Source organism: Rutilus rutilus, assembly GCF_951802725.1.
Source record: "Rutilus rutilus genome assembly, chromosome: 25".
NCBI lineage: Eukaryota > Metazoa > Chordata > Actinopteri > Cypriniformes > Leuciscidae > Rutilus > Rutilus rutilus.
Window position 1 is genome coordinate 20,910,837 of NC_140229.1, and position 25,443 is coordinate 20,936,279.

The 25,443-nt window shown below is 38.7% G+C and overlaps 1 protein-coding gene across 1 annotated transcript; it reads left to right on the forward strand.

Annotated features, from left to right (window-relative positions):
• Positions 1 to 1,892: 1,892 nt before the first annotated feature.
• pstpip2 (proline-serine-threonine phosphatase interacting protein 2) lies at positions 1,893 to 25,133 on the forward strand. The gene is made up of 15 exons (XM_084401020.1): positions 1,893 to 2,035; positions 2,700 to 2,800; positions 3,792 to 3,866; positions 4,547 to 4,581; positions 4,658 to 4,764; positions 7,059 to 7,121; positions 8,161 to 8,259; positions 13,373 to 13,418; positions 14,902 to 14,981; positions 15,319 to 15,417; positions 21,736 to 21,832; positions 23,968 to 24,040; positions 24,164 to 24,198; positions 24,293 to 24,363; positions 24,521 to 25,133. Exons 1-14 carry the CDS (start codon positions 2,003 to 2,005, stop codon positions 24,346 to 24,348), a joined length of 999 nt encoding a protein of 332 aa, XP_084257146.1. The 5' UTR covers positions 1,893 to 2,002; the 3' UTR covers positions 24,349 to 24,363; positions 24,521 to 25,133.
• Positions 25,134 to 25,443: the final 310 nt, after the last annotated feature.

Below are 25,443 nucleotides of genomic sequence, written 5' to 3' on the forward strand. Positions count from 1 at the left end.
TTCTCAAACTTGAGATCACTGTCAAAGAGAACTCCTACATTTCGCACTAATGGCTTACAGAAGGGGGCTAAATCACCCAGATCAACAAAATTATTAGGAACTCCAAACCACACAACTTCAGTTTTCTCTTCATTTAGTTTAAAAAAAAATAATAAAGATAACCATGATTTGATGTCATGTATACAGTCCCACAACAACTCTATTTGGTTCTTATACTGTTCTTTTTCAGAGGGAGATAGATTTGCATATCGTCTGCATAAAAGTGAAAGGGGATTCCATGCTTGCTAAAAATTGACCCAAGGGGTGTAACAAATACAGAGAGAACAAAATTGGGCCGAGAATGGACCCCTGTGGAATCCCACTGAGCAAAGAGGCAAGTTGAGAGTAATCTAGACCAATATTTACCGAAAAAGTTCTGTTTAAAAGAAAAGACTTGAACCATGCAAGCGCTATACCGTAAATTCCTACATTTTCAAGACGTGAGAGTAAAATCTCATGGTCAATGGTGTCGAATGCAGCACTAAGGTCCAATAAAACAAGAACTGCTGAAGACCCTGAGTCAACTGCAGTCAGTAAATCATTTAAAACCCTGATCAAAGCAGACTCAGTACTATGGTAAGCCCTAAAACCTGACTGAAAAATTTCAAAGATATCGTTTTGAAGCAAAAAGGTGTTTATTTGATTCAAAACGACCTTCTTCAAAACCTTGGATAAAAAGGTAACTTCGAAATTGGCCGATAATTTGATACGACAGCAGGGTCCAAATGTGTTGTTTTTTTTTTGTTTTTTTTTTTTAAAGAGGCTGGACAAGAGCATGTTTAAACTGATTAGGAACAACTCCAGACTATTGTTTATAATGGATAAAATACTAGGGCCAAGAACATGCTTCCTTTACTAATCTCGCTGGAATAATATCTAATGAACAGTCAGTTGGTTTTGACTGCTTGATTACCTCGGCTAGTACCTGCAAGGAGATCATTTCAAAATGGTCGAAACTAACAGTGGCCGAACAATTGAAGGATCAAACAAAATAGGTTCGATCATGGATTTAATATCAAAGATCTTTTGGACAAAATAATCCAAAAAAGCCTCACAAGTAATAAGTGGCGGGTGAGATAACGTTTTTTGGATTAAAAACAGAATTTACTATATTAAATAAAACTTGCGGCTTACTACTATTTTTTGTAATTGCTTCTGCAAAATAATTTATCTTAGCCATCTTTACAGCATTCTGATTATTTGGGACATCTACGTCCGTTAGATTATTTTTTATACAACTAGAATATTAGATTAGATTAATTTAGTGTAACTTTATTTAAATAGCCGTTTTGAGCAGGATGTGTGGATCATTGCAGCCATCTACTGGTCATTACGCTCAATTGTCTAATTAAAATACCATAACATTTAAGTGAATGTGAATACAAAATTAAGTGTTAATTACTTAAGTTAACATGTCTCATTTGAGTATGCTATTATGTAATAAATTATGTAAATAATTATAAAGGATTTTAGTATTATAGGAAGTTATCGTAAATCTAATAAGGCTCAACAGACTCGCAGGAATGAGCAGGTCCACCATACATAGGCTACATCATTGCTTCAACAAACATTATCTGCACTTACAAATATACAAGACACTTATTATCATCGCAAGTCAACATCTGAAGTATTTAACAGATCCATCCATAAACTAGAGGTTTAAAGTCAATGCTGTATTAAAAGTTGTGTTAAGTCGAGAAGTCACCGAAGGCGGTTTGAGCTGCAGCTCCGCAGTTCGGCCACTAGGTGGTGGAAAAGTCCAAGAAAAGTCCGTTTGCTGCTCCACCGCAACTTTCGCTCTCCGGACAGACGTGAAAGTTGCGCGTTTAGGACCCTGAGGCGAGTGTTTTATACTCTCCATGTGCACCAGACCATCTCTTCTGTGTGAAATCAGTCACTGGGTTATTACAGCCTGATACGGAACTTCAGTCACTTTCTGTCTGAGCAAACAGCAGCCGACGTGATGAGAGAACTACATTTCAAGGATAATTTTTGGGTAAGGGTTTTGTATTTTTTGGGGGGGGGGGGGATATGAAGTCGATGTTTAGTGAAACATAGTGAATATACTGTTTATTTGCACAATACTAAATGATAATCAATTTATCTGACGTGGTTAACGTTATTTAGCAAACGCTTTATTTTAAGCTCATCTGTCACATATCGAAACAACGTCAATTCCCTTAAGGGAAGTATGGTCAGCACATCCTGATAAACCAAGGAACGTTAGTCCATAAAACAACCCAAATAGAAATTATCTTCTAAAATAATACATTGAAAATACAAATATATTCTTTAACTATTGCCCATGATTCCAGCTTGGGATCTTTGAGACCTTATTTGGCAAAGCAGGCACTAAAGTGCAATTTAGTTTTCTTTTCTTAGCTTTTATTTTGGGAGATATTTCATGTTGACTGTGGCTTTAGGTATGATGCTATGTCTGCCCCTCAGACTTATAAATTACATAGACTGATGGGCTCTCATGGTTAATGATAGTCAACAGTCCAAACCACCATGTTTCTGAAGACTAGAGTGAGGAATTAGTGATCTACTATGTGGCTCTGTGGATTCTTGGTTCGCTCGTTCAAAAACTGAGTGACTTTTGTGAAGTTACTTGAATGTGTTTTGTGTATTTTTTGTTTATTCTTCAATTGTGTGTGCAGAACACTGATATCACCAGCACAGCTGGATATGACAGCATCATCCAGCACTTGAATGACGGCAAAAGGACATGCAAAGAAATCGAGGACTTCATGAAAGCCAGGTGAGGAGAAGAACACTTTTAGTCTGACGGTCTCACGCGTATAATTTTACCTTTAGTGCATTCACACGAATATTATGTAATTTCACTGCCTTATGACGAGCATTGTTGCAAGATTTCCTGTTATTCATGTGAAAATGATTTACGGTTAAAAAAAAAGTTCCCATGCTCTGCTAAAGGGATAGTTCACCCAAAAATGTAAATTCTGTCATCGTTTACTCGTCCTCAAGTTGTTCCAAACCTGTATGCGTTTTTCTTCTGCTGAACACAAAAGAAGATATTTCTTCTGTATGAAGAATGTCTGTAACCAAACAGTTTCCCATTGACTTCCATATTATTTTTTTCTCATACAATTGAAGTCAATGGCTACTGTCAACTGTCTGGTTACCAACATTTTTCAAAATATCTTCTTTTGTGTTCAGCAGCAACTCATACAGGTTTGGAACGACATGAGGGCGAGTAAATGATGACAAAACTTTGATATTTGGGTGAACTAACCCCTCAGAGTTACAGCAACAAATACTGGGTTTAAAGTCAACATGAAATCAAAATGAACCGAAATAATGTTTTTAAAATGTTGCTTTTTAAATGATGTCCCTAAAACAAACGTGAATGCATTTGTAAAGAAATGCTGTTTATTTGTAATCCAATTTCAATCTTATTTGTCTAGTCAGTCTTGATAGTGCTACAGAATTATGTAAATCTCACAACAACAAAAAAACCTATGAATGATTTACTTACAGTTTTCTACAAGTTAAACAAGGATGGAGAATATCAAAGCGGTGTGGAAATGTTTCCTCAGTTTAGAAATTATGAAACATAAAATCCTTCTTATTGCTGTAACATGCTCAATATTCATGTTTCATACAATTAGTAGAATATTTGATCATATTAATAAATAGATTTTAGGCAAACAAACTCATTAGTAATATTAGTATTTCTTTTTGGCTTACATTCAAAACATTTATCTAAAATATAACAAAATACTTTTCAGAGCTGCAATAGAAGAGAAATACGCCAAGGATCTGCTTGGTTTGTCTAAGAAAGTGTGTGGACACAGCGAAATGAAGTAAGTACTAATGTCTAGTAATTACAGGTAATATTTTGGTTATGTTTTTACAAATTGCAATTGCTTGAAAGAATTGTAAAGGTAAACCGGTAACTCTTAAGTATTAAATAGAGCATTTGTGCTACGGACATTAAATCATGAGGTTTCTTGTTGAGAAGTGTGCTATTAATATGATAAGAAATCAAACTATAAAATGAGGAACCTGAGCCATTTTAGAGACAGTAAACTATAGTCAAGCAACCACATTAAAGCACCATAGGAAGGTTCTAGCAACTGCCTACAACAACGTGTGCATGCACCACTTAACACTTCTTAGGTTTTTGTCTTGTTTTAGTGGTTAAATTCTTTGATTTGTTTAGCCGGAAATTTCTTAAATGTACTTCATGAGACAGTGATTTGAAATATTATTGTGTTGTTCTGGTTAGATACAACTGATGCCCTTTAAAAAGATAACATTTGAACGGTGCCATGTTGATGTACTAGATCATTTAAAACCTAAACAGTCTCTGTGTTGGTCACATGTTTGTAGTTGGTTTGTGGTTTGTGTCTTTCCTCTTACTATGGGGTGATAAAAAAAAAGTGCAACTGTTCTTAACAAGTGACTGAGGTCAGCAATTTTACAATAGTTTTATTGCACAAAATGGACGTCGGTTTCTCATCAATGTTTTGTCTGTTTTTAGCACCCTGAAACGATCACTTGACGTTTTCAAATTACGTAAGTAAATACTGTCTGAAAATGTAATGATTGCAGTTTATTGTTACCCTCCCTTATGTTTAAATTGAATGTTTAGAAACAGAAAATATGAGTTTGTCTCATCTGCATTTGGCCCAAACCATGAGGGAGGAAGCAAAAAAATTAGAAGACTTCAGAGAGAAACAGAAAGAGGCCCGGAAGAGGGTAAGATGTACAAGCAGCATTTCATACTTTGTAATTTACTTATTAAAAGTGAAGTGTGCCATATCTGCATTACCAGCGTCACTAAATGGAAAGACTTTTCATATCTGGAGAAAGTTAGCATTCCCATTCATCTCGATGGTTGTTGCTCAGTTAGGCACAGGACCTCTTGGAAATATGGGTGTCCAGTTCTTTGGCACTGTTTTTTTTTTTTACCCAACCATTTTTTTTTTAAAGCAACGATTTGCTCTGGTGTTGCAAGGAAATTACAATACTGATGACACAACACGAACACGCAATTTTTCATGAACACGTCACTATTTCAACTATCCTGAGCTTGTGACAACAAAAGCTGCATTCAGGGAAGATGTAGCCTCCAACAAACAGTTTGCTACTATACTAAAATGATATATTAGCAATAGTGCGCTGAGAGTGATGAGGTATTTTTGTAGGCTTAACCGGCAGTTAGCATCACCCTAGTTCCCTCGACAAAAAAACAATAAGGCTTTTTCATTGGCTTTTGGAATATTGCATTAAAATAAGCTCTCTGACCAACAAAAGCTTACGATTCTTACACGTTTTATTAATTCCAAGAAAATTGCCATATAATTGCTAGAGTGCCTTCTTTGTGAACGCAAACACGTCTCGGGATTGATCCCGGGATGGGGACCTAGTAACATTGCTGGGATCAGTAAGGATCAATGCTGTAAGGGGTGTGTTGCATGCACAGATTACAGAAAATCACTGGCAGTGTGAATGAACCAAAATCAAACGATCCTGGGACAAATCCCGGGACACATTATCAGTGTATTTTCCGGAATCTCTGTGTGAAAGGGGCTGTAGTTTTCAAAAGCGAGATTATAACCGTAACGAGGCTGTGAAAGCGGACTAGTGAGTAGGTAACTGTACCTGTTCGGCCTGATGACGTTTAATGTCCCGAGAACCTCTGTAGTCACTTGTAGCCATTTAGTCACTTGTCAGCAACCGCCTTTTACCGCCAGACAAGTAAAAGCTTTAAAAAGATCACGAGGGGATTACTGGTGTATTTTATGTCATAGAATAAAACATGAAAATATATTGAGCTTGTGTTCACCACAGACCTTATTTCAGGCAGTTAACCAAAAACCCATTGTAATTACTAATTAATTAATGAATAATTATACGTAATTGATAACGTAATACTATTATTAGTAACATTATTATACATATTTCAATGGCATAACTGTCAATAAATAATTAAAGTTGTGTTTGATTATGATTTCACTTTTTTAACTTTAGTTAGTGTAATGTTGCTGTTTGAGCATAAACAACATCTGCAAAGTTACGACACTCAAAGTTCAAAGCAAAGGAAGATATTTTCTTTTACAGAAATGGCTTTTTAAGGACTACAACAAACCAATGAGCTTCTTCACTAACCCTAAAATTCTAGAAATTCTAGAAGATCTCTACATCATCCACATAAATTTATCAACTAACCATTCAGAAATGTCCTGTTGTTGCATTCTATTGTCACTTCTTTTTGAGTCTCTCCATCTTTGTCCAACTCCAGTTTGAACATGAAAGGCTAAACGTTTTTTAAATTGTCAGTGCGTGTTTGTGTGAGGTAATTGAAGCTGCTAACACACAAGCTCTGGAAGCTCCGCCCTCTGTACCGGGAGCAGCAGCTCATTTGCATTTAAAGGGACACACACGAAAACAGCGCATTTTTGCTCACCCTTAAAAAGTGACAATTTTAACATGCTATAAAAAAAAAATGGTGGGATATTTTGAGCTAAAACTTCACATACACACTCTGGGGACTTCAGAGACTTATTTTACATCTTGCGAAAAGGGCATTATAGGACCACTTTAACTGGTGAAGTGGATTTACTTATTGTAGAGTTAACAAAAGTTATCATGAATATTGTAATGTTTGAAGCAGATGCAATAACAAAATGTCAGTAGACTGGGAAGATTTTAAAACGAGCGGTTTCTTCATAAATCTTCATGCTGTGAAAAAAATCCCCTCAGCCATTGGTCAAACAAACAGATAGCCCAGCCTCCAACTCACAGGATTGGCTGAGCCTGTGTTGCTATGCTGTCTGGTCGGAATGCACTAAACAAACAGCACAGTGTTTTGATAAGAGTTAGAACATGTTTACACTTTCCAGGTGAATGAACCTACAAATTACTTGCCTGTAGTATAGGAGAAAGTATTTTAACTAGGGAAAAAATGACACTTCATTTTCTACAGTACATAATGATACTCATGTTAAATTGAAGAAATGAAATTAAAAAGATGGGTGGTTTTTTTTCAGGTTGAACAGCAGATGGACGCTCTTCATAAGCAGAAGGGTGCTCAGTATAAGAAAACAGCTGAGGTAAGCATACATCAGAGACTCAGGAACTATGTACTGTCTGTATACTGCCGTCCATCTGGGCTTTGCTATAATAGGTGGTTCAGCCCCACTTTTATATGGTACCTTATGCCCTTTATGGGAAGTGTATTTTCTGAAGCAGTGGCAGGAGGGAAGTGAATAAGTGCACCTGATTTTAGCCATACAAAATGGGAAGTGATCAGTGCTGAATGGCATTGTTCATTGACCCCTTCTTATTCAAACTTAAAAAAGTTTTGAACTTGATATATGCAGGTTGATTTCCTTATTTTTTATTAGCATCAAGGTTTCCCATAAAGCATTCGTATTTCTTAGCTGAGAAAACACATGACCCTTTTGTGGAAATAAACAAATTTATTTGTGTACCTATCTAAGATAATTGTACTTTTTATTCCAATTTTCCACATTTAGAATAACAGTACAGTTGTCAAAATAGTGAAATTACACGTATTGTAATAGCTTTGTTGCTTTTTCTTCACTATCTGCTCCAACTCATCCATTTAAATAAATATGATTCAAATATTAGAAGGTGATTAATACATAGGCATGATTAGTCATTGTCTACGTTTGTGTATTCTATATTTTTCTGCCTTAATCTCTAGATCACAATGTTTTTGAGATCATGAGAAACATGCGTTCAGAAAAATGTGTCCACTTTTAGTTGGTAGTGTAGTATTGTGTTTCTGTATACAGTATAATAAAGATGCATAGACAGCTTTTGGGTAACACTATATTTTAAGGTAACGTAGTTACACGTTACTTCATGCACTTACTATAGTTATAACAGTAAATGATGCATAATTGCAAGTAACTTACTCTCAACCAAACCCTAACCGTAACTCTATAGTGAGTTAATGTAGTTAATTAATATTACTCAGTGTTTATCTAGAGTAAGTGCAATGTAACTATGTCACGTTAAAATAAAGTGTAATGCAGTTTTGACCGGAATATTATAGCTCATATAGAATATAGATTATAGTTAGACATAAGATGCATTGGTTAAATGTCAATGGGTATTTTAAAGGCAAAGAAGACCTATGATCAAAAGTGTCGAGATAAAGAGGAAGCAGAGCAGAACATGAACAGAAACGCCACCACTAGCAGTTCCAAGCAGCAAGAAAAGGTATGCAAGTAGAAGACTGAGAGTGCATCTGTTTTTTCCTATCCTGTATGACCGCTGCAAGAATCTTGCTTCCAGTTACATTTTCTTTGCTGTTGTGCATATTTAGAAGCCTCTTTTCTTTTCCTGGCTTCATGCATTTTGCTTTTACTTGCACTTTTTACAGTGTTAGCAAGGCATCACTTTATTGATATTCCTCTGGTTAAAGATTGATCCAAACCCTAAACTGTTAACTATTAAACGTCTATGAGTAATCTGAACCGATTTACAAACAGACTCCATTTTGTAATGGAATGTCAGCAATGAGTATAGAAGCCCAAGAGGCGAAACTCAATAGAACGCTCCATAGCAACAGTTGCCCCCATGACGTGACGGCGCGGCCGCCATTATGGACTGAAAACTGAAGGAAAACGCCGAAAAATAATGGGAGTCAATGGCACTGAAAAACTTAACATAACAAAAACTTAACATAACTTATTTTTTTCTGGCCGTCATATCTAAATATGAAAACAATTTAAAATACATTAATGAGGATGACCGACGTTAAATGACGTTAAATGACAGAAAATATACAAACTATGTGTTGGTTATGCATGGCCTAATTACCCTTAGGAAAATAGTATTTTGGGACAAACTATTACTATAGAAGTACTATAACTTAAGACTACTATAGAAATACTATAGCGGCTCTAGGATATTATAGAGGTATTACAGAACATAACAGAGCATAACATACTTCTGTGATGTTCTGTAATACCTCTATAATATTTTAAAGCTGCTATAGTATTTACAGTGCTATGCATAAGTTTAGACACCCATGCTAAAGTTGACTAAAAAGAGGAATAAAAAATCATCTTTTGGAAATTGAACTTAATGCCTTAATTTAAAAAATTAGGAAAAATCCAACCTTTAAGGACACCAATTTTCTTTGTGAATGAATAATGTATCGTAAATAAATAAATGTTCTTCCTTAAAATACATGGTGCATAAGTGTGTACACCCCTATGTTAAATTCCCATAGAGGCAGGCAGATTTTTATTTTTAAGTATTTTTTTTATTTATTTTTTAGGATACTATGCATCCTGATAAAGTTCCCTTGGCCTTTGGAATTAAAATAGCCCCACATCATCACATAGCCTTCACCATACCTAGAGATTGGCATGGGGTACTTTCCATAAGATCATCTCTCAATGCAAATCAAACTAGCTATTAGGCTAACTGAAATAAAACCATGCCAATCTCTAGGTATGGTGAAGGCTATGTGATGATGTGGGGCTATTTTAATTCCAAAGGCCAAGGGAACTTTATCAGGATGCATAGTATCCTGGATCCATGAAGTAACTGGCCTTTAAAAATAAAAATCTGCCTGCCTCAATGGAAATTTAACATAGGGGTGTCCAAACTTATGCACCCTGTATTTTAAGGAAGAACATTTATTTATTTACGATACATTATTCATTCACAAAGAAAATTGGTGTCCTTAAAGGTTGGATTTTTCCTAATTTTTTAAATTAAGGCATTAAGTTCTTTTTCCAAAAGATGATTTTTTATTCCTCTTTTTAGTCAACTTTAGTATGGGTGTCTAAACTTATGCATAGCACTGTATATGTCTTATCGCACTTCTGTAGTATGTCCCAAATTACTATAGTATTCCTATAAGATTACTATAATATTTTGTCCCAAAATAATATAAGATTCCTATAGTACTTTTTCGTAAGGGTAGGCTACGTCCCCCACCGAATCGGCTTCATTAGCCTACCACTTACGGTTTGCAAAGATACAATTATAAAATTACTGCAAAACTTTAATCTATCAATATTTATGTTCTTTTATCCATTTTACTTGTTATATGACTAACAGAAATTCATGAAATACTATAGGCTATAGGCAGACACACAGTGATAAGATATAAGTAATAAGATATTTATTCAAATGTTGATTTTGAAATTAGTGACCATCATATATATGATTTGGAAAAATAAATAAATACATAAAATTATAAATGAACATTTCTAAAGACAGTTAATATTTTACATAGAATATCACAAAAATATTAACAACATCTTCAGTGAAAGTGCACACAGTGAACGTTTCAATGGCAAGAACAAAAACAATCTGTGAATGTCCTATTACAGGCGGAAAGGTACAAAAACGATGTGCAATCTAGCAAGTGCACACATTAACAGTACTAAAATGGATTTTGCCATTGACTGGCGCTAACGATTTCAGCAGCTTTCAGTCCATAATGGCGGACGCGCCTCCGCAGCGCCATCTACAGACTGTTACCCATAACACAACAGAGTTTCGCCTCTTGGGCTTCTATACTCTTTGATGTCAGTCCATGGACAGAACTACCCGACACAAAGCGGCTGCCTCCACGAAATGCATTAAAAAAGTTATAGACTATCCATAGACTAGAACGGTTATAGAGTGCATCAGTGCCCGCCCACTTTTTCAGTGGCGTTGGTTCCGGACGTATTTTTCCCGTTCATTTCTCCCATAGGGATTTCAAAAAAGTCTTTGTTAAAGTGTAGTATTATAAGCCATGATGAACCAAGCGAATCAGCTACGAGGTGAATCACAACATTATAACTTTGATTTGAAGCAAAAAAGTATTTGAAAAACTATAAAAAACTATATAAAAGGTACAAGACTGTACTTAACAGCTTTAGTGAGGGAAAGAACTACAATCCCATGATGCATTGCGAACAGCATAATCGAATTAAAAACGATGGAGAAATTTAAAACTACTCATGGACAAATGTTGATTATGTATACATAAAAACAATGTATTTTAAGTTTAAGTTAAGTTTAAGTAGTACAAATAGGTTCTGTACTCATAAAACAAGGCATTGTAAACTTTGTAAGTACATCAGGAGTTCCGGGTTAGCGTTAGCATAAGCCATCAGGCAAGTGTTATTTAAATAAACTCCTGATGTACTTACAAACTTTCCAATGCCTCGTTTTATGAGTACAGAACCTATTTGTACTACTGTAGAAGTTTGGTATCATTCTGGGCATTATTAGTGGGGTCATTTACGAGATACAAGCTTGGATCCATTAGCGCCTGCACTAAGCCATTCGGCTGATATCTCTAAATAAACTCTAACTTTAATAATGTTCGACCAAAGGTTTGGGGGTTTGGCTCGAGGTCATGGTGCAAAGAAACCCTGGGTTGAAATTACTCCGAACCATCCCTTTAACAGAGGCAAAAACCATCGATTAACAACCTTGTAGCTCACAGCAAGTTTGTCTTTAAAGGTTTATAAGTTATCGTTAAAAATCAATTTCTCAATGGAGAGAATGAATGGCGTTTTACTTCCGGAACCAGACTGTTGCACTCTTACACTGTTACACCAAGACTTTTCAGAGGTTTTTATACCTCTTGTATGTAGAGCTACTTTCTTATGCATCTTGTTTATCTGTTTTTGATGAATTAAGCCTGCTTGTCATTTCAGAAGACATTTCAGTGTGGGAATTACTTGAGTTTGTGCTCAGAAGTGTTCGACAGCGTTTCTGATAGGAAGCTGTATGTTTAAAAAAGGAAAAAGAAAACCGCCACCTCACTACCTGTCATTTAGCAGAGAAACTGAAAAATGGAGGACAGCACTGACAAGATCTGTGCGTGCGAGTGTGTGGGGGCAAAAGAGAGAACAGGAAAAAGAAATAGAAATAGAAAGTACTTTCTGTAGATAAAAGAGGACTTGTTTAGTTTAGTACATTTAGTACAGTGACTGTACCTGACTGGAACTTCCTCTGGATTAAAGGATTTTAACGCATTCCAGCCAATTTGAGATGATTCTAGAGCGACCTGGTACAATACAAACGTAGCTGACACTAGTTATGTTTCCATCCAAAGATGTGAAGTTAAAGGAGAAGTTCACTTTTAAAATGAAAATTCTGTCATCATATACTCACCCTCATGTTGTTTCAAACCTGTATGAATTTCTTTCTTCTGCTGAACAGAAAGGAAGATATTTAGAAGAATATCAGTAACCAGACAGTTTTTGGGTCCCATTGACTTCCATAGTATATTTTTTTTCCTACTATGGAAGTCAATGGGACCCAAAAACTGTCTGGTTACTGATATTCTTCTAAATATCTTCCTTTCTGTTCAGCAGAAGAAAGAAATTCATACAGGTTTGAAACAACATGAGGGTGAGTATATGATGGCAGAGTTTTCATTTTAAAAGTGAACTTCTCCTTTAACTTGGAATTTTGGAATTGGAATATTGAATAAATAAAAATTTAAAAAGTGCGTTTCCATCCAATGTATTCAAAAGAACAAACTCGACACTTCCTGGGAAATTGGCACAAAATATCGAATAAAAATGGAAGTTGTTGCAATCACTGTGACTCTTTTATGCTACACCTTAAATGACTTGCGTCTCAAAGTGCACAGACGAAACTGCTGTCATCTTATCTTGCGTTCGTTGTGACATTTGCATATGAATTCTCATTCGGTTTCCTTTTCTGCATCTGTTTTATCATTTTAAATCTGCTTTCACACTTCACAGATGCATTGCATTAAGCTAAGATACGTGTGTGCGGTCGACAGAAAACAAGCATAATGCATACACTATTCTTGTGCTGCCCTGCAAGCACTTATATGTCCTTCTGAAAATTAAAATCTAATTCTGTTTGGTGTGTAAGATGACGTTATTAGCATATTATGCCTGGAACACTTTCTTTTCTAAATGGAGAGAAAAGCAAACATAAATTCAGGCCTAAATTCAGCATATCTCCAGAGAAGGCAAATGAGTAAGGACAGCAATGCAAAACAAACCAGCAGGTCCACGCATGGGAACAGATGACTGCCAGAGCATGTACAGTACTGTGAATCATTGTAAAACATGGCAGTAATGTTAGAAGTATTTGCGATACCCTGAGGACAAGACTCTTGAAAGGCTATAAAACATGTGTAGCGAGTAGACCATATGTCTTCATCCGTTCAGAGAGTAAAAATAGACGCGATAGGAAACTACTGTTTTTAGAGCACAGTTAAAAAAGAGAGAAGTGCCGTTTAGCTGTCTTTAATATGTGCTGGTATGATGTGAATGACCGTACAAAGACATTCTGTGGTATAAATGATGTCACTCTCTCATTCTCTCTCAAGCTGTACGCCAAAACACAGCAAGCCAAGCAGACAGCAGAGGAAGCCGGTAAGAAGATGCACTAGTACTTGCTAATAATAATATCCTTTAAATAGGGCTGGGCAATATATGCAGTTTTTGGGAATATAAAACTAAGCAATATTGAATATTGTATCTTTTTTTTATCTGGCTATTAAGCTTTTTTAAAGTCCCCCTGTGGTGAAAATCAAGCTTTTAATGTTGTTTGAATGTCTATGTGGTGTTTTTAATATGCTTTAAGACTAACCATGTGCAAATTCGTAAGTCAACACCATTGCGGAGTATTTTCTCCTTAAAACTGCAGTGAACCAAAGACAGTCTCAAAACCGCGGTTTGAAATCGCTGGTGTTTCTGACGTCACAAACTACCTTGTAACCAATCGCATCAGCGTGCCGGCGGGCTTTAGCATATCATTAACTATTCGCTGAAGCAGTGGAGTCTCGAGAGAAGCCATCATGTACATTATGATGTTATGATGAACTATATGCTTTTCTCCACTGACGATCCTAGTTGTTCAAAGCGTTTCTAAGGATACTGATTTTTAGAAAAGCAGACTGAGATCTGAACTTGAACATAGTTTGTGTAACATTAGCAACACATTATTAGCTGTTTGATAATGTAGTCAAGCAAAAGGCTAATTGGATAAATTACTGTTATGTGTCCGACGTTGTAAAGAGCGATACCATTGTGCAGTGTTTACTACAGTAAAGTTGGCATAGTTGGAATTAGCATATTCATGGATCCGCTTATACTAAATTAAACAAGGGTGTAGAGTTACATTCAAGCTATTTAAAGGCATGAAGTGGCTTTTAAATATGTCATTTTGGTGGTCATTAAGGGATACAATTATTCTTTAGTGTCTTTAGACCAAGCGGCAACCTTCCTGTCTCTCTAGAAACCAACACGGAAGTGACTTAAACTGCAATTCATCGACTGGCTGCTAGAGTCAGGCTGCAAAAGAGAGTCAATCCCATAGACCCCCCCATATTAAAATCCCGTTTTTCCGGGAGTGACACGCTGCCAAGAAGGTGACAGCTGGCTCCGCCCACTTTGGGCTTCAAAAATGTTCTTCAGAAACCTACAAGTGAAGTCACGGGCACTACGTCCATATTTTTTACAGTCTATGCTTTAGACTAATTCTGCAGCTTGTATATATGAGAGCATTAAGACAAGTGATTAATATACCGATATATTGGCCAGACGGATAAATTGGCTGATTATTGGTCATTTTGAGCACTGCTACTTAATATACAGCTGATTCCCAATAAGTCTTATGAGTCGGTTCTTTTTAGTGAATCAAACACATACATCTTAATCTTTAAAACCTACTTTATGTTGTTCTTAAGGCTTCTCTAGTTAGTTACTGAGTAGTTGTTCATATGTCAATGTGTAGTTAATGTGTAGCAAAAGGCCTACAAATATTGTCTTTATTTAGTTGTATTGCCCAGCCCTACACACAACACAACTGTTCTATTTCATTTCTAATTATGTCCTTTGTTTGACTGCGTATTAGACAGGATATACAGTCAGAATGTGTCGGCGCTAGGGAAGATGAGAGAGGAGTGGCTGAACGAGCATGTCAAAGCATGTGAGGTGAGCGCTACGCCCCGGCCTGCATCACACACCCCGACACTGATGACTGCTTTTCGCATCTGATCGATGACAAAACAAACCTGATCATGTCAGGTCATGCGAAGCCTGATCTTGAAAATGGGTTGTAAATGGTATTTCATGTTTCACAGCAAACGAAAATTTTAAAACTATTGAATGACACAAACTGTCTGAATTCAAACATGCTTTAACAAGTTATTAGGTGGTTAGTGACTTACCGGCTGGTGTTCTAGTGTGAATAAGGAAAGATATTTTTATGGGGTTGTTTTATAATGTTATGATCTTTCTACTTTGACATCTCATGTGCATGTTGCTGCAGTTTTTTGAGAAACAGGAAGTGGAAAGGATCAACATGCTGAGGAACGTAGTGTGGACCCATCTCAACCATCTCTCCCAGCAGTGTGTCACCAGCGACGAGGTAACCTGAGCTGTGCTTTAGACCCTGTTACGTGTCAGAACGTAAATGTTGTTTAATGATGGTTGTATCACATGTGAGTGTATGCATGTTTCTTGTTGTGTTTCTCTCTCTCTCCCCGCTCATTTGAGTGCAACAGGTGCAGCTGTTAAGTGGGTGCGGCTGAAGCCACTCAGCGTGTCAGCGTGTGTATAAAAGCAGTGTGAACCGTCTCTTCGTCGAGTTCACCCTCCTGCTTCCGTGGTAGAGCGTGTGTGTACGACTGCTGCCCAAAACGAGTTGTAAATCTAGAGTGAGATTCGTGCTGTCTGTTCATCAGTGAGAGCTGCGCAGCGTCCCAGCTCATGTGAACTTTCCTATAGAGGAGCTTTAACTATTGTAGCGGTATAGGCCGGTAATTGTATTTAGCTTACTCCTCTTATCTTTGTAAACAAACCCTGAGAGAGACAAGAGGCCCTTTTCCTTTAACAATATTTTTCTCATGTTTACTGGTCAGTAAGGGAGGTAAGAACAATGTATTTTATTTATAATTTTAATTCCAGGTAAGAGGGTTTAAAACTTAGTTAGAGACTCCCCTTTTTGTTTGTTATTTTGGCCGACTGAAAAACCTCTCAGTGACATACTTTTTTCTAAAGAACAGCAAAGACCCTTTTGTAAACAAATAAACCACTTTTCTTGATATCTTGGCTGTGTGCCGTTGTGTTTACGGGAGCGGGAGATTGAACTCCGGGCGTCATCCATTTTAACGGGTGTCGCTCTCGATGTTCGTGCATGTGGCACGTAACATAATGGGGGCTCGTCAATAAAAAAAATCATAATTCTTCGATCGCGAAACGAGGGGGAAACGCCAGAGTCGGTGAGTAAAACTCTGTTATTTTTTCTTAACTAGTCGGATATCAAACTTTTTTTTGCTGTGGGAGGAAATATGGAAGGTGAGGTCGAAGCCTTTATTAAGTCTCCGTCTGTAGAGCAGTTGGATGACTTTAATAAGAAGGAATTGCTGCAAATCGCAGAGAGTTTTAAAATATCCGTTTCGTCTTCGGCATTAAAGGCTGATATCAAGAATGTAATCTTGTCCGAGATGATATCTCTTGGTATCGTAGCCGGGAAGTCTGTTGAACCTCCTGCACATGAGTTTGATCCTGCAGTCGCACTGAGGTTAAAAGAATTAGAATTACAAATTAAGCGTGAAGAAAACGAGTCGCGTGTGCTGTGTATACGTGAACTTGAGTTAATACGTTTGAATAAGCAGGCCGAGCGTGCACCGCCTCCTGTTGGTGAACCGCACGGGTTAAGTCAGTTTGACCCAACCCGTTACATGAAGCTTGTTCCTCAATTTAGAGAGTCGGAAGTAGATGCCTATTTTACAGCTTTTGAGAGGGTAGCTGGGAAGCTGAGTTGGCCTAGGGATATGTGGGCAGTGATGTTGCAAAGCAGCTTCGTGGGCAAAGCACAAGAGGTTTGCTCTGCCTTGCCCATTGAAGACTCTCTCGAGTATGATAAGGTAAAAACTGCTGTTCTTAGAGCATATGAGCTCGTGCCCGAAGCATACAGGCAGAAGTTCAGAAATCATACTAAAACGGCCAGACAAACCTTTGTAGAGTTTGCTCATGATAAAAAAACAATGTTAGAGAAGTGGTGTGCTGCGTCTGAAGTTACAACGTTTGAGGGCCTCCAGGAATTAATGTTACTGGAGGATTTCAAAGGCTGTCTCCCTGAAAGTTTAGTATTACACCTGAATGAACAGAAGGTTTCTAGTTTATCCGAGGCTGCAGTGTTTGCTGATGAGTACGTGTTAACACACCGTACTGTTTTTTCCACGCCCTGCACGAGTCAAAACGCTAGAACATATAGGCCTATGGAGAGAAATGTCGCGAGGGTGCGTTCCCTAGTGTCTGATTCCCGTGCGAGCGCACCCGCGAGAAGTACGTTTAAGGGCGAATCTAAACGTGTATGTTTCTTCTGTCTTGATCCCAGTCATTTAATTGCTGACTGTAAGGCATGGAAACAGAAGAGTGTGGCTGCTAAGACGAAAAGCGTTGCTCATTTAGTTCTTGAACCGCAGATAGGAGTAGCGGATGCGTTTCCAGCTGAAACGGAATTGTTTAAACCATTTCTGATGAGCGGGTCAGTTTCTTTTTCTCCAAACACTACGTCACTACCAGTTTCCATCTTGCGAGACACGGGCGCCGCCCACTCATTTATCCGCGAGAATGTACTGCCATTGTCCGCGCAGACGTATACGGGGACGGATATATTAGTTCGTGGAATTGAACTGGGGTGCATTAAAGTCCCTGTGCATTCTCTGTTCTTAAAGTCCGAGCTGGTCACCGGTTTAGTAAATGTGGGTGTGTGTGCTAAACTGCCAGTTGAAGGAGTAAACTTCATCCTGGGAAATGATCTGGCAGGAGGAAATGTTTTCCCTTTCCCGTTAGTGTCCGAGTGCCCCTCAAGAGATTCAGCCTCGCTGGCTGTCTCTCCTCATCTATTTCCAGCCTGTGCGGTGACGCGTTCACAATCACGAACATTTGCAGACACCGTTGACCTGTCTGACTCGTTCCTACTAAGCTCGAAACCTACGGAGTTGTCCCTATCAGTGAGTGATAATGTGTTGGAGATAGGCTCTGATATGCGTACTCGGGGGCAAACTGTTATTGGACGGACACAACTTAGTACCGCTCAAAAGGCAGACTCTTCTTTGTCACGCTGCATTAAATCCGCAGTAAAATCTAAAGATGAACTTGATCATGTAAGGATAGGATATTATTGGGATAGAGATGTCTTAATGCGCAAGTGGGTTCCAGTATCTGGAGACAAGGCTGACTTAGACCATGCTTACCAAATCGTAGTACCTACGTGCTATCGCCCTGTAGTGCTTGAACTGGCTCACGATCACCTTATGGCAGGCCACTTTGGAGTCAATAAAACTTGCAAACGTGTTACGAATTATTTTTATTGGCCCGGAGTTAGGGCGTGTGTCGCAAAGTATTGCCGTTCCTGTAATGCGTGTCAGGTTGCGGGGAAGCCTAATCAGGTCGTGCGCCCTGCGCCCTTACACCCGATCCCCGTGGTGGGGGAGCCGTTCGAACGACTAATACTGGATTGTGTTGGCCCCCTGCCAAAGTCTAAAGGTGGTCACCAGTATATTCTCACGTTCATGTGTACAGCCACTCGGTTTCCGGAGGCGGTTCCCCTCCGTAACATAAAAGCTAGAACAATTGTAAAGGAACTAATTAAGTTTTGCTCTCTTTTTGGTTTGCCACGCATAATCCAAACAGATCGTGGAACTAACTTCACATCAAAGTTGTTTAAGCAGCTCCTTTCTAAAATTGCAGTGTCACATCAAATGTCCAGCGCATTTCATCCGGAATCCCAGGGAGCGTTAGAGCGGTTCCATCAAACGCTCAAAACCATGTTGCGTATCCACTGCGTAGACGCGGAAAGAGACTGGGCTGACAGTTTACCCTTATTGCTTTTTGCCGTACGAGAAACTGTGCAAGACTCCCTAGGGTTCAGCCCAGCGCAGTTAGTGTTCGGTCATTCAGTTCGTGGTCCCCTTAAGCTTCTGAGTGAGCAGTTGCTGGAGAGAGAGGTTGCGCTGGTACCAGTGACTGAATATGTGGACACGCTCCGTAAGCGTTTGAACCGAGCTTGTGAACTTGCCAGGTCAAATCTAACAGATTCTCAAACCGTTATGAAAAAAAACTACGATCGCAAGAGCGTTGTTCGATCATTTGCTCCTGGAGAGTCTGTGTTGGCATTATTGCCAGTTCCTAGATCGTCTTTACAGTCACGTTTTACTGGTCCTTACATTATTGAGAAAAAGGTGAATGAAACGAATTATGTACTGAGAACGCCAAACCGTCGGAGGAAAACTCGAATGTGTCACATTAATATGCTAAAGCCATATTATGCGAGAGATCAACCTGAAGAGTCCGTTAGGAGCGTGTCGTTGGTGGCTCCTGTTCTCTGGAACAATGAAGATGAGGTTGTAGGAAATATTCCAGCGCTGGGAGAAAGCTTGCAAAACTCTAATGTGCTCAACAATTTGCAAGCCTTTCTTGGTCACTTGTCAGATTACCAAAGAGAAAGTATTATAAAACTGATTAACAACTTTCCCAGTATTTTCTCTGATGTTCCATCTCGCACTAATGTGTTGTTCCATGACATCGACGTTGGAGATGCGGCTCCGGTTAAACAACACCCGTACAGGGTGAACCCTCTTAAACGTGGTATCATGAAAACTGAGGTCGAGTACATGTTACGTAACGGTTTAGCAGAACCTAGTCAGAGCGCGTGGAGTTCTCCCTGCCTGTTGGTGCCGAAAGCCGATTCATCATTTCGATTCTGTACTGACTTTCGAAAAGTTAACTCCATTGCAAAACCTGACTGTTTTCCGTTACCAAGAATCGATGATTGCATCGATAGAGTCGGACCTGCAAAGTTCGTTTCGAAGCTAGACCTTTTAAAAGGTTACTGGCAGGTACCCCTTACTCCACGCGCTGCGGAAATTTCAGCGTTTGTGACACCAGACTATTTCTGTCAATATTCTGTGATGGCGTTCGGAATGCGGAACGCCCCGTCAACTTTCCAACGCTTAATGCAGTTAGTATTACGTGATGTACAAAACTGCACTGCATATCTTGATGATATTGTCGTGTATTCTTCCACGTGGGAAGAACATGTTGAAACTTTAGGTGAAGTATTCTCTCGACTAGCTGGTGCATCACTAACCGTGAACCTGACAAAATGCGAGTTTGCCAAAGCCTATGTCACCTATCTGGGGAAACGTGTAGGTCAAGGTCAAGTCTGCCCTATAGATGCCAAAGTTGTAGCGATAACTGAGTTTCCTACACCCACAAACAAACGTGAATTACGCCGGTTCATCGGTATGGCTGGGTATTACCGGGGGTTTTGTCGAAATTTTGCCACTCTTGTTGCACCCCTAACAGACCTTCTCCGACCGTCACAAAGTTTTAACTGGACCTCTACTTGTGAGCGTGCGTTTTCGGGAACAAAAGACCTGTTGAGTAATGCTCCAGTCCTGACCGCCCCTGACTTTAATCGCCCTTTTCAACTTGAGGTTGACGCGAGTATGGTAGGCGCGGGAGCTGTCCTTTTGCAGACATCTGATGTGAACATCAAAAGACCGGTGTGTTATTTCTCGAAAAAGTTTAATCACTGTCAGTACAAATATAGCACTATTGAAAAGGAAGCTCTGGCGTTATTGATGGCATTGAAACATTTCGAGGTTTATCTGGGTGGCTCAACGTTCCCTATTAAAGTTTATACGGACCATAATCCGTTAGTTTTTCTCAACCGCATGTACAATACTAACCAGCGCTTAATGCGTTGGTCCCTCGCAATACAGGAGTTTAATTTGGAGATCGTCCATAAACGCGGTAGTGAGAACCTGATCGCCGATGCGCTGTCCAGAGCGCACGGTGCTGAACATATCGAATAGGCTAAGAGATCAATGTGCTGTAGTCATTAATCTTTTGGGGAGGGGAGGAGTGTTACGTGTCAGAACGTAAATGTTGTTTAATGATGGTTGTATCACATGTGAGTGTATGCATGTTTCTTGTTGTGTTTCTCTCTCTCTCCCCGCTCATTTGAGTGCAACAGGTGCAGCTGTTAAGTGGGTGCGGCTGAAGCCACTCAGCGTGTCAGCGTGTGTATAAAAGCAGTGTGAACCGTCTCTTCGTCGAGTTCACCCTCCTGCTTCCGTGGTAGAGCGTGTGTGTACGACTGCTGCCCAAAACGAGTTGTAAATCTAGAGTGAGATTCGTGCTGTCTGTTCATCAGTGAGAGCTGCGCAGCGTCCCAGCTCATGTGAACTTTCCTATAGAGGAGCTTTAACTATTGTAGCGGTATAGGCCGGTAATTGTATTTAGCTTACTCCTCTTATCTTTGTAAACAAACCCTGAGAGAGACAAGAGGCCCTTTTCCTTTAACAATATTTTTCTCATGTTTACTGGTCAGTAAGGGAGGTAAGAACAATGTATTTTATTTATAATTTTAATTCCAGGTAAGAGGGTTTAAAACTTAGTTAGAGACTCCCCTTTTTGTTTGTTATTTTGGCCGACTGAAAAACCTCTCAGTGACATACTTTTTTCTAAAGAACAGCAAAGACCCTTTTGTAAACAAATAAACCACTTTTCTTGATATCTTGGCTGTGTGCCGTTGTGTTTACGGGAGCGGGAGATTGAACTCCGGGCGTCATCCATTTTAACGGGTGTCGCTCTCGATGTTCGTGCATGTGGCACGTAACAGACCCACATATGGAACTTGCCTTACCATGTCCACTTCTGTTTTATGCAGATCTATGAGGAAGTGAGGAAGTCACTGGAGCAATGTAACGTTCAAGAAGACATTGAGCATTTTGTCAACCTCAGAAGAACCGGAGACAAACCGCCAGGTAATCTCAGCGAGTTTTTTGTCACAATCCACAGAAAAAAAGATATTTCCACACAGATTTCACATTGGGTTCAAGCAGGGGTTAAAGTGGGCCGGAACTGCGTTCCGGCACCTCAGATAAATAAATTAATTAATTAATTCAAATCAAATCATTCATCAAATCAAAACGTAATATCACCCCCTGGCCCCGCCTTCACAAACACGCTTCCCGACGTTATGTTCTCAGTCAAGGTTCTCCTGTCTGATTTAAATGCATACACCGGTTCACGCATGCAGACAAAGTCATTCCTCCCTCCCCGCTGAACGCCAGCGATTACTAATGCGTGAAATGCACTCACTCACTTGTATTATATTTTATTATTATATTATATATTATATACCTGAGAATGCTTTGACGCGTTTCCACAGCGCATGATGCCTAAGGGAACGTCTTACACCAACTGCGTTAAACGTAGACTATAATTAGTTTTATTTAAAATTACTTTTAACATTTAAAAACAGACGTTTTCAAATTCCAAAGCTTGTAGAAGGTCCCTATTGGCAATACTGATTTAGGCTACAGCTTTCCTGGTAGCCTTGAGTAAATTAACTTGTCTAAGAAAATGATTCATAAAACATATAAAAATCAGTCGAGCCTATGTTTACTTTCTTCACTGACACAGATGAAAAATGAAAAGATCAGTCAAAGTTCAGCTTTAGGAGGGGAAGAAATAGGGCAGGATAAGGTGACAGCTAGAAAAAGAAAGATGAAGATGAGGAGCTAGCAGGTATTGACAAATAATCTAATGACAAGGTTTTAAAGCTATTTCTTATTTATTTATTTTTAAATTGGCCTTCGAAAGCCCTAAATTGCACATAATTATGTCAGAGAAATCCAAATTTTCTCAGGGAAGCATGCCCCCGAACCCCCCTAACTACCTCACATTTGAGTCAGTTTTGGACTTCCCATTTTTAAGTTTAAATTTACATTGTGAAAAACAAGGTTGTGTCACATTTTGTGGTGGGCAGCAATTTTAACATAGTAGCGTCATCATATCAGTGTAGATATAGATGGACCAAAATAATACCATTAAAATATCAAGTAAACAAGTATTGTGATACTTGGTGCCACAGTGACACTCTTGTCCCAAAAAGTATTGCTATACCACGATACTCATTATGTTGTCCCACGGTGAGTAATTTTTCCCTGTTGCACCTACAAAAAATGTGAGGGTTCCCCCACCTGCCAAATCCCACTTTAACCACTGGGTTCAAGTGAATTTACCACATTGACCAACAGAAAGCTGCTTGGTTTGAAAGTGACTTTCTTGTGAACTGAACTTCATACATTACAACCAGGGCTTGATATTAACTTTTTTTAACTGTGGCTAGTGGTTTTCCAAAGTTACAAGCCACTCAGCATTTTCACTGGCCACAATTTTGACATCTGCCATTGAGATATTTTTAATATGATCTTATAATTTGGCTGCAGCAATATTAGGCTGCTGTCACTTTCAGACCTGACCCACCTTTTTTTAAGACTACAATTGAAAAGTGTATATATTATATATAAAATTCAACCCACCAAGGTGTCTAGTAGGAGTGACTGTTACACGCCACTGCTGAAATCCACCCGCATTTGGCGGGTTTTAATGTCAAGCCCTGATTATAACACTATTGAAAGGACAATGGATCTTTATTGCGCAAAATACTTTTACTTTGTATTTTGCTATGTAAACTTTTAGAAAATAAATTGTTCATTTACTTATCCTTAACGATTTTTCTGTTCTTGTCCTTATGTAACAAAAAGCATCATAAAAGCACCATAAAATTCATCTATATGACTTTGAGCATAAAGGTTTCTGATTACATATTCCAATTTGATGCACTGTGTTTGATTACAAGACAAAACCTGGTTTGAATATGCTCATGTGCAAATGAGATTTGAGGTGGTGGGGATTCAAATTTCCTCACATCAAGCTATCATGTATCTTCTGAAAAGTTTGGTCTAGTTTTATTGTGCTTTTTTTGTCCTTATCAGAGCTTGATGGTCCGCAATAAAGTAAAGAGCAGCGTTCCACTCAAATATGCGCTTGATGACATTTTATGTTTGGTTAAACTATCCCTGTAATGTTTGTTAAACTGATCTTTCCTCAGCACCTGTTCCATATGAGAACTTCTACAATAATCAGAGATCGGCTGGAGTTCGCTCACTTCCAACAGCTGGCAGGTGACCGCTCACTCCCTACAGATGGATCTTGCAAACTGACATTCAACGATTAGTTAGTCACTTTATTTCTTACGTAAATTCCTGCTTTTATATTATCTTATGTCTTGCTGTGTTATATTTCAGGAGAGGAGCAGCTCCTCCACCGCCAACTGCAGGAAGTATGAAAATATTATGTATATAGCGATGTGTTTATACATTCTCTTCTGTATGTTTGTACAATTCCCAATTCTTGTTGTATCTTTCATCCTTCAGATGATCCTTTATACTCGACTGTAGCGGAACCAGGGTACAGCCTAATACGATACTAATAAGAGCGTAATTCGGTAAGAATTCTTGAAGGAATGTTACCTTGACGTACAGTTTACAAACAGTAATATTAATGCTAGAGCAAGTATTATACAGTTACTAATGTTGTTTATGAATCCCTTGAATGTTTCCTTGAGGAAATGGTGTTTCAGTTATTGTTATGTTCTTTTCCAGTCTTCGCAAACCCTTCTGCTGCTCAATAGGAATACAGTGAGGCATTTGCGACTTTTTCCATCAAGGGCTGAAAAGCACATTGGTTATCTTCTAATGCTGTTGCCGGCATCCTCACACTGTGTGGTGAGAATATATATTGTGTCCTGGCATTAAGGGGTGTTCTTATCTCTGTGTAAAAAGCATCTTAACTACCACCCTTGCAAACAGAGTGAGTTTTGACACTATAGTATAGCGTTTGTGTAGTGGTAAAAAGTCTAATCTTGAAGTTCTCACTACATTGATAACAATTGATCATCAAAACAGCATTGTATAAATCTTTGTATTTTAATCACTGTAAAAAAGGTTGACTAATTTAGGTTAAGGAATTTAAAGGTGGAGTGCACAACATTGTACCTCTAATGGTTCCAAATGGAATTGCAGTTTGTTTGAGCAGCCTGTTTAGGCTCAACCAATGGTGTGAGTTTGGGGGCGGGTCTACCAGTTTGGCTAGCCAATGGAAAACAGGAGAGGACTATTTTTGGTCATTATTTTTACATTTCTGTTTGGTTCAGCTAGTGCGGGGGTCGGCAACCCGCGGCTCTTAAGCGCCGCCCTAGTGGCTCCCAAATAATGGAAAAAATATTTTTTGTTTTAATATAATTTCTGTAGGAGGAAAAACATGACAAACATTCTTAACAGTTTCGCACATACGATCACATCGGTGTGATTAGAACAGTCAGTGCATGATGTGATCAACTGCTAAATTCAAATGTGCTTTCGCGCGTTGGCTGGCGCTGAGCCAGAGACAGGCGCGCTCAGAGGTGTCATATATCACAACTTCTCAGTGTTTTCAACCACATAATGTTTATTTTAGGTTTTAGACATAAGTACTAAAAAAACAATACATTTAGAGTTTGTAAAATACACACTGATGTTAAAGGAAG

Bases quoted from the DNA above. Each gene is read 5' to 3' on its own strand.
- pstpip2 (XM_084401020.1), top strand. From the start codon at position 2,003: ATGAGAGAACTACATTTCAAGGATAATTTTTGG. The intron at 3,867-4,546 runs GTAAGTACTAAT...GTCTGTTTTTAG, and splicing joins TGTGGACACAGCGAAATGAA to CACCCTGAAACGATCACTTG. The intron at 4,582-4,657 runs GTAAGTAAATAC...TTGAATGTTTAG, and splicing joins ACTTGACGTTTTCAAATTAC to AAACAGAAAATATGAGTTTG.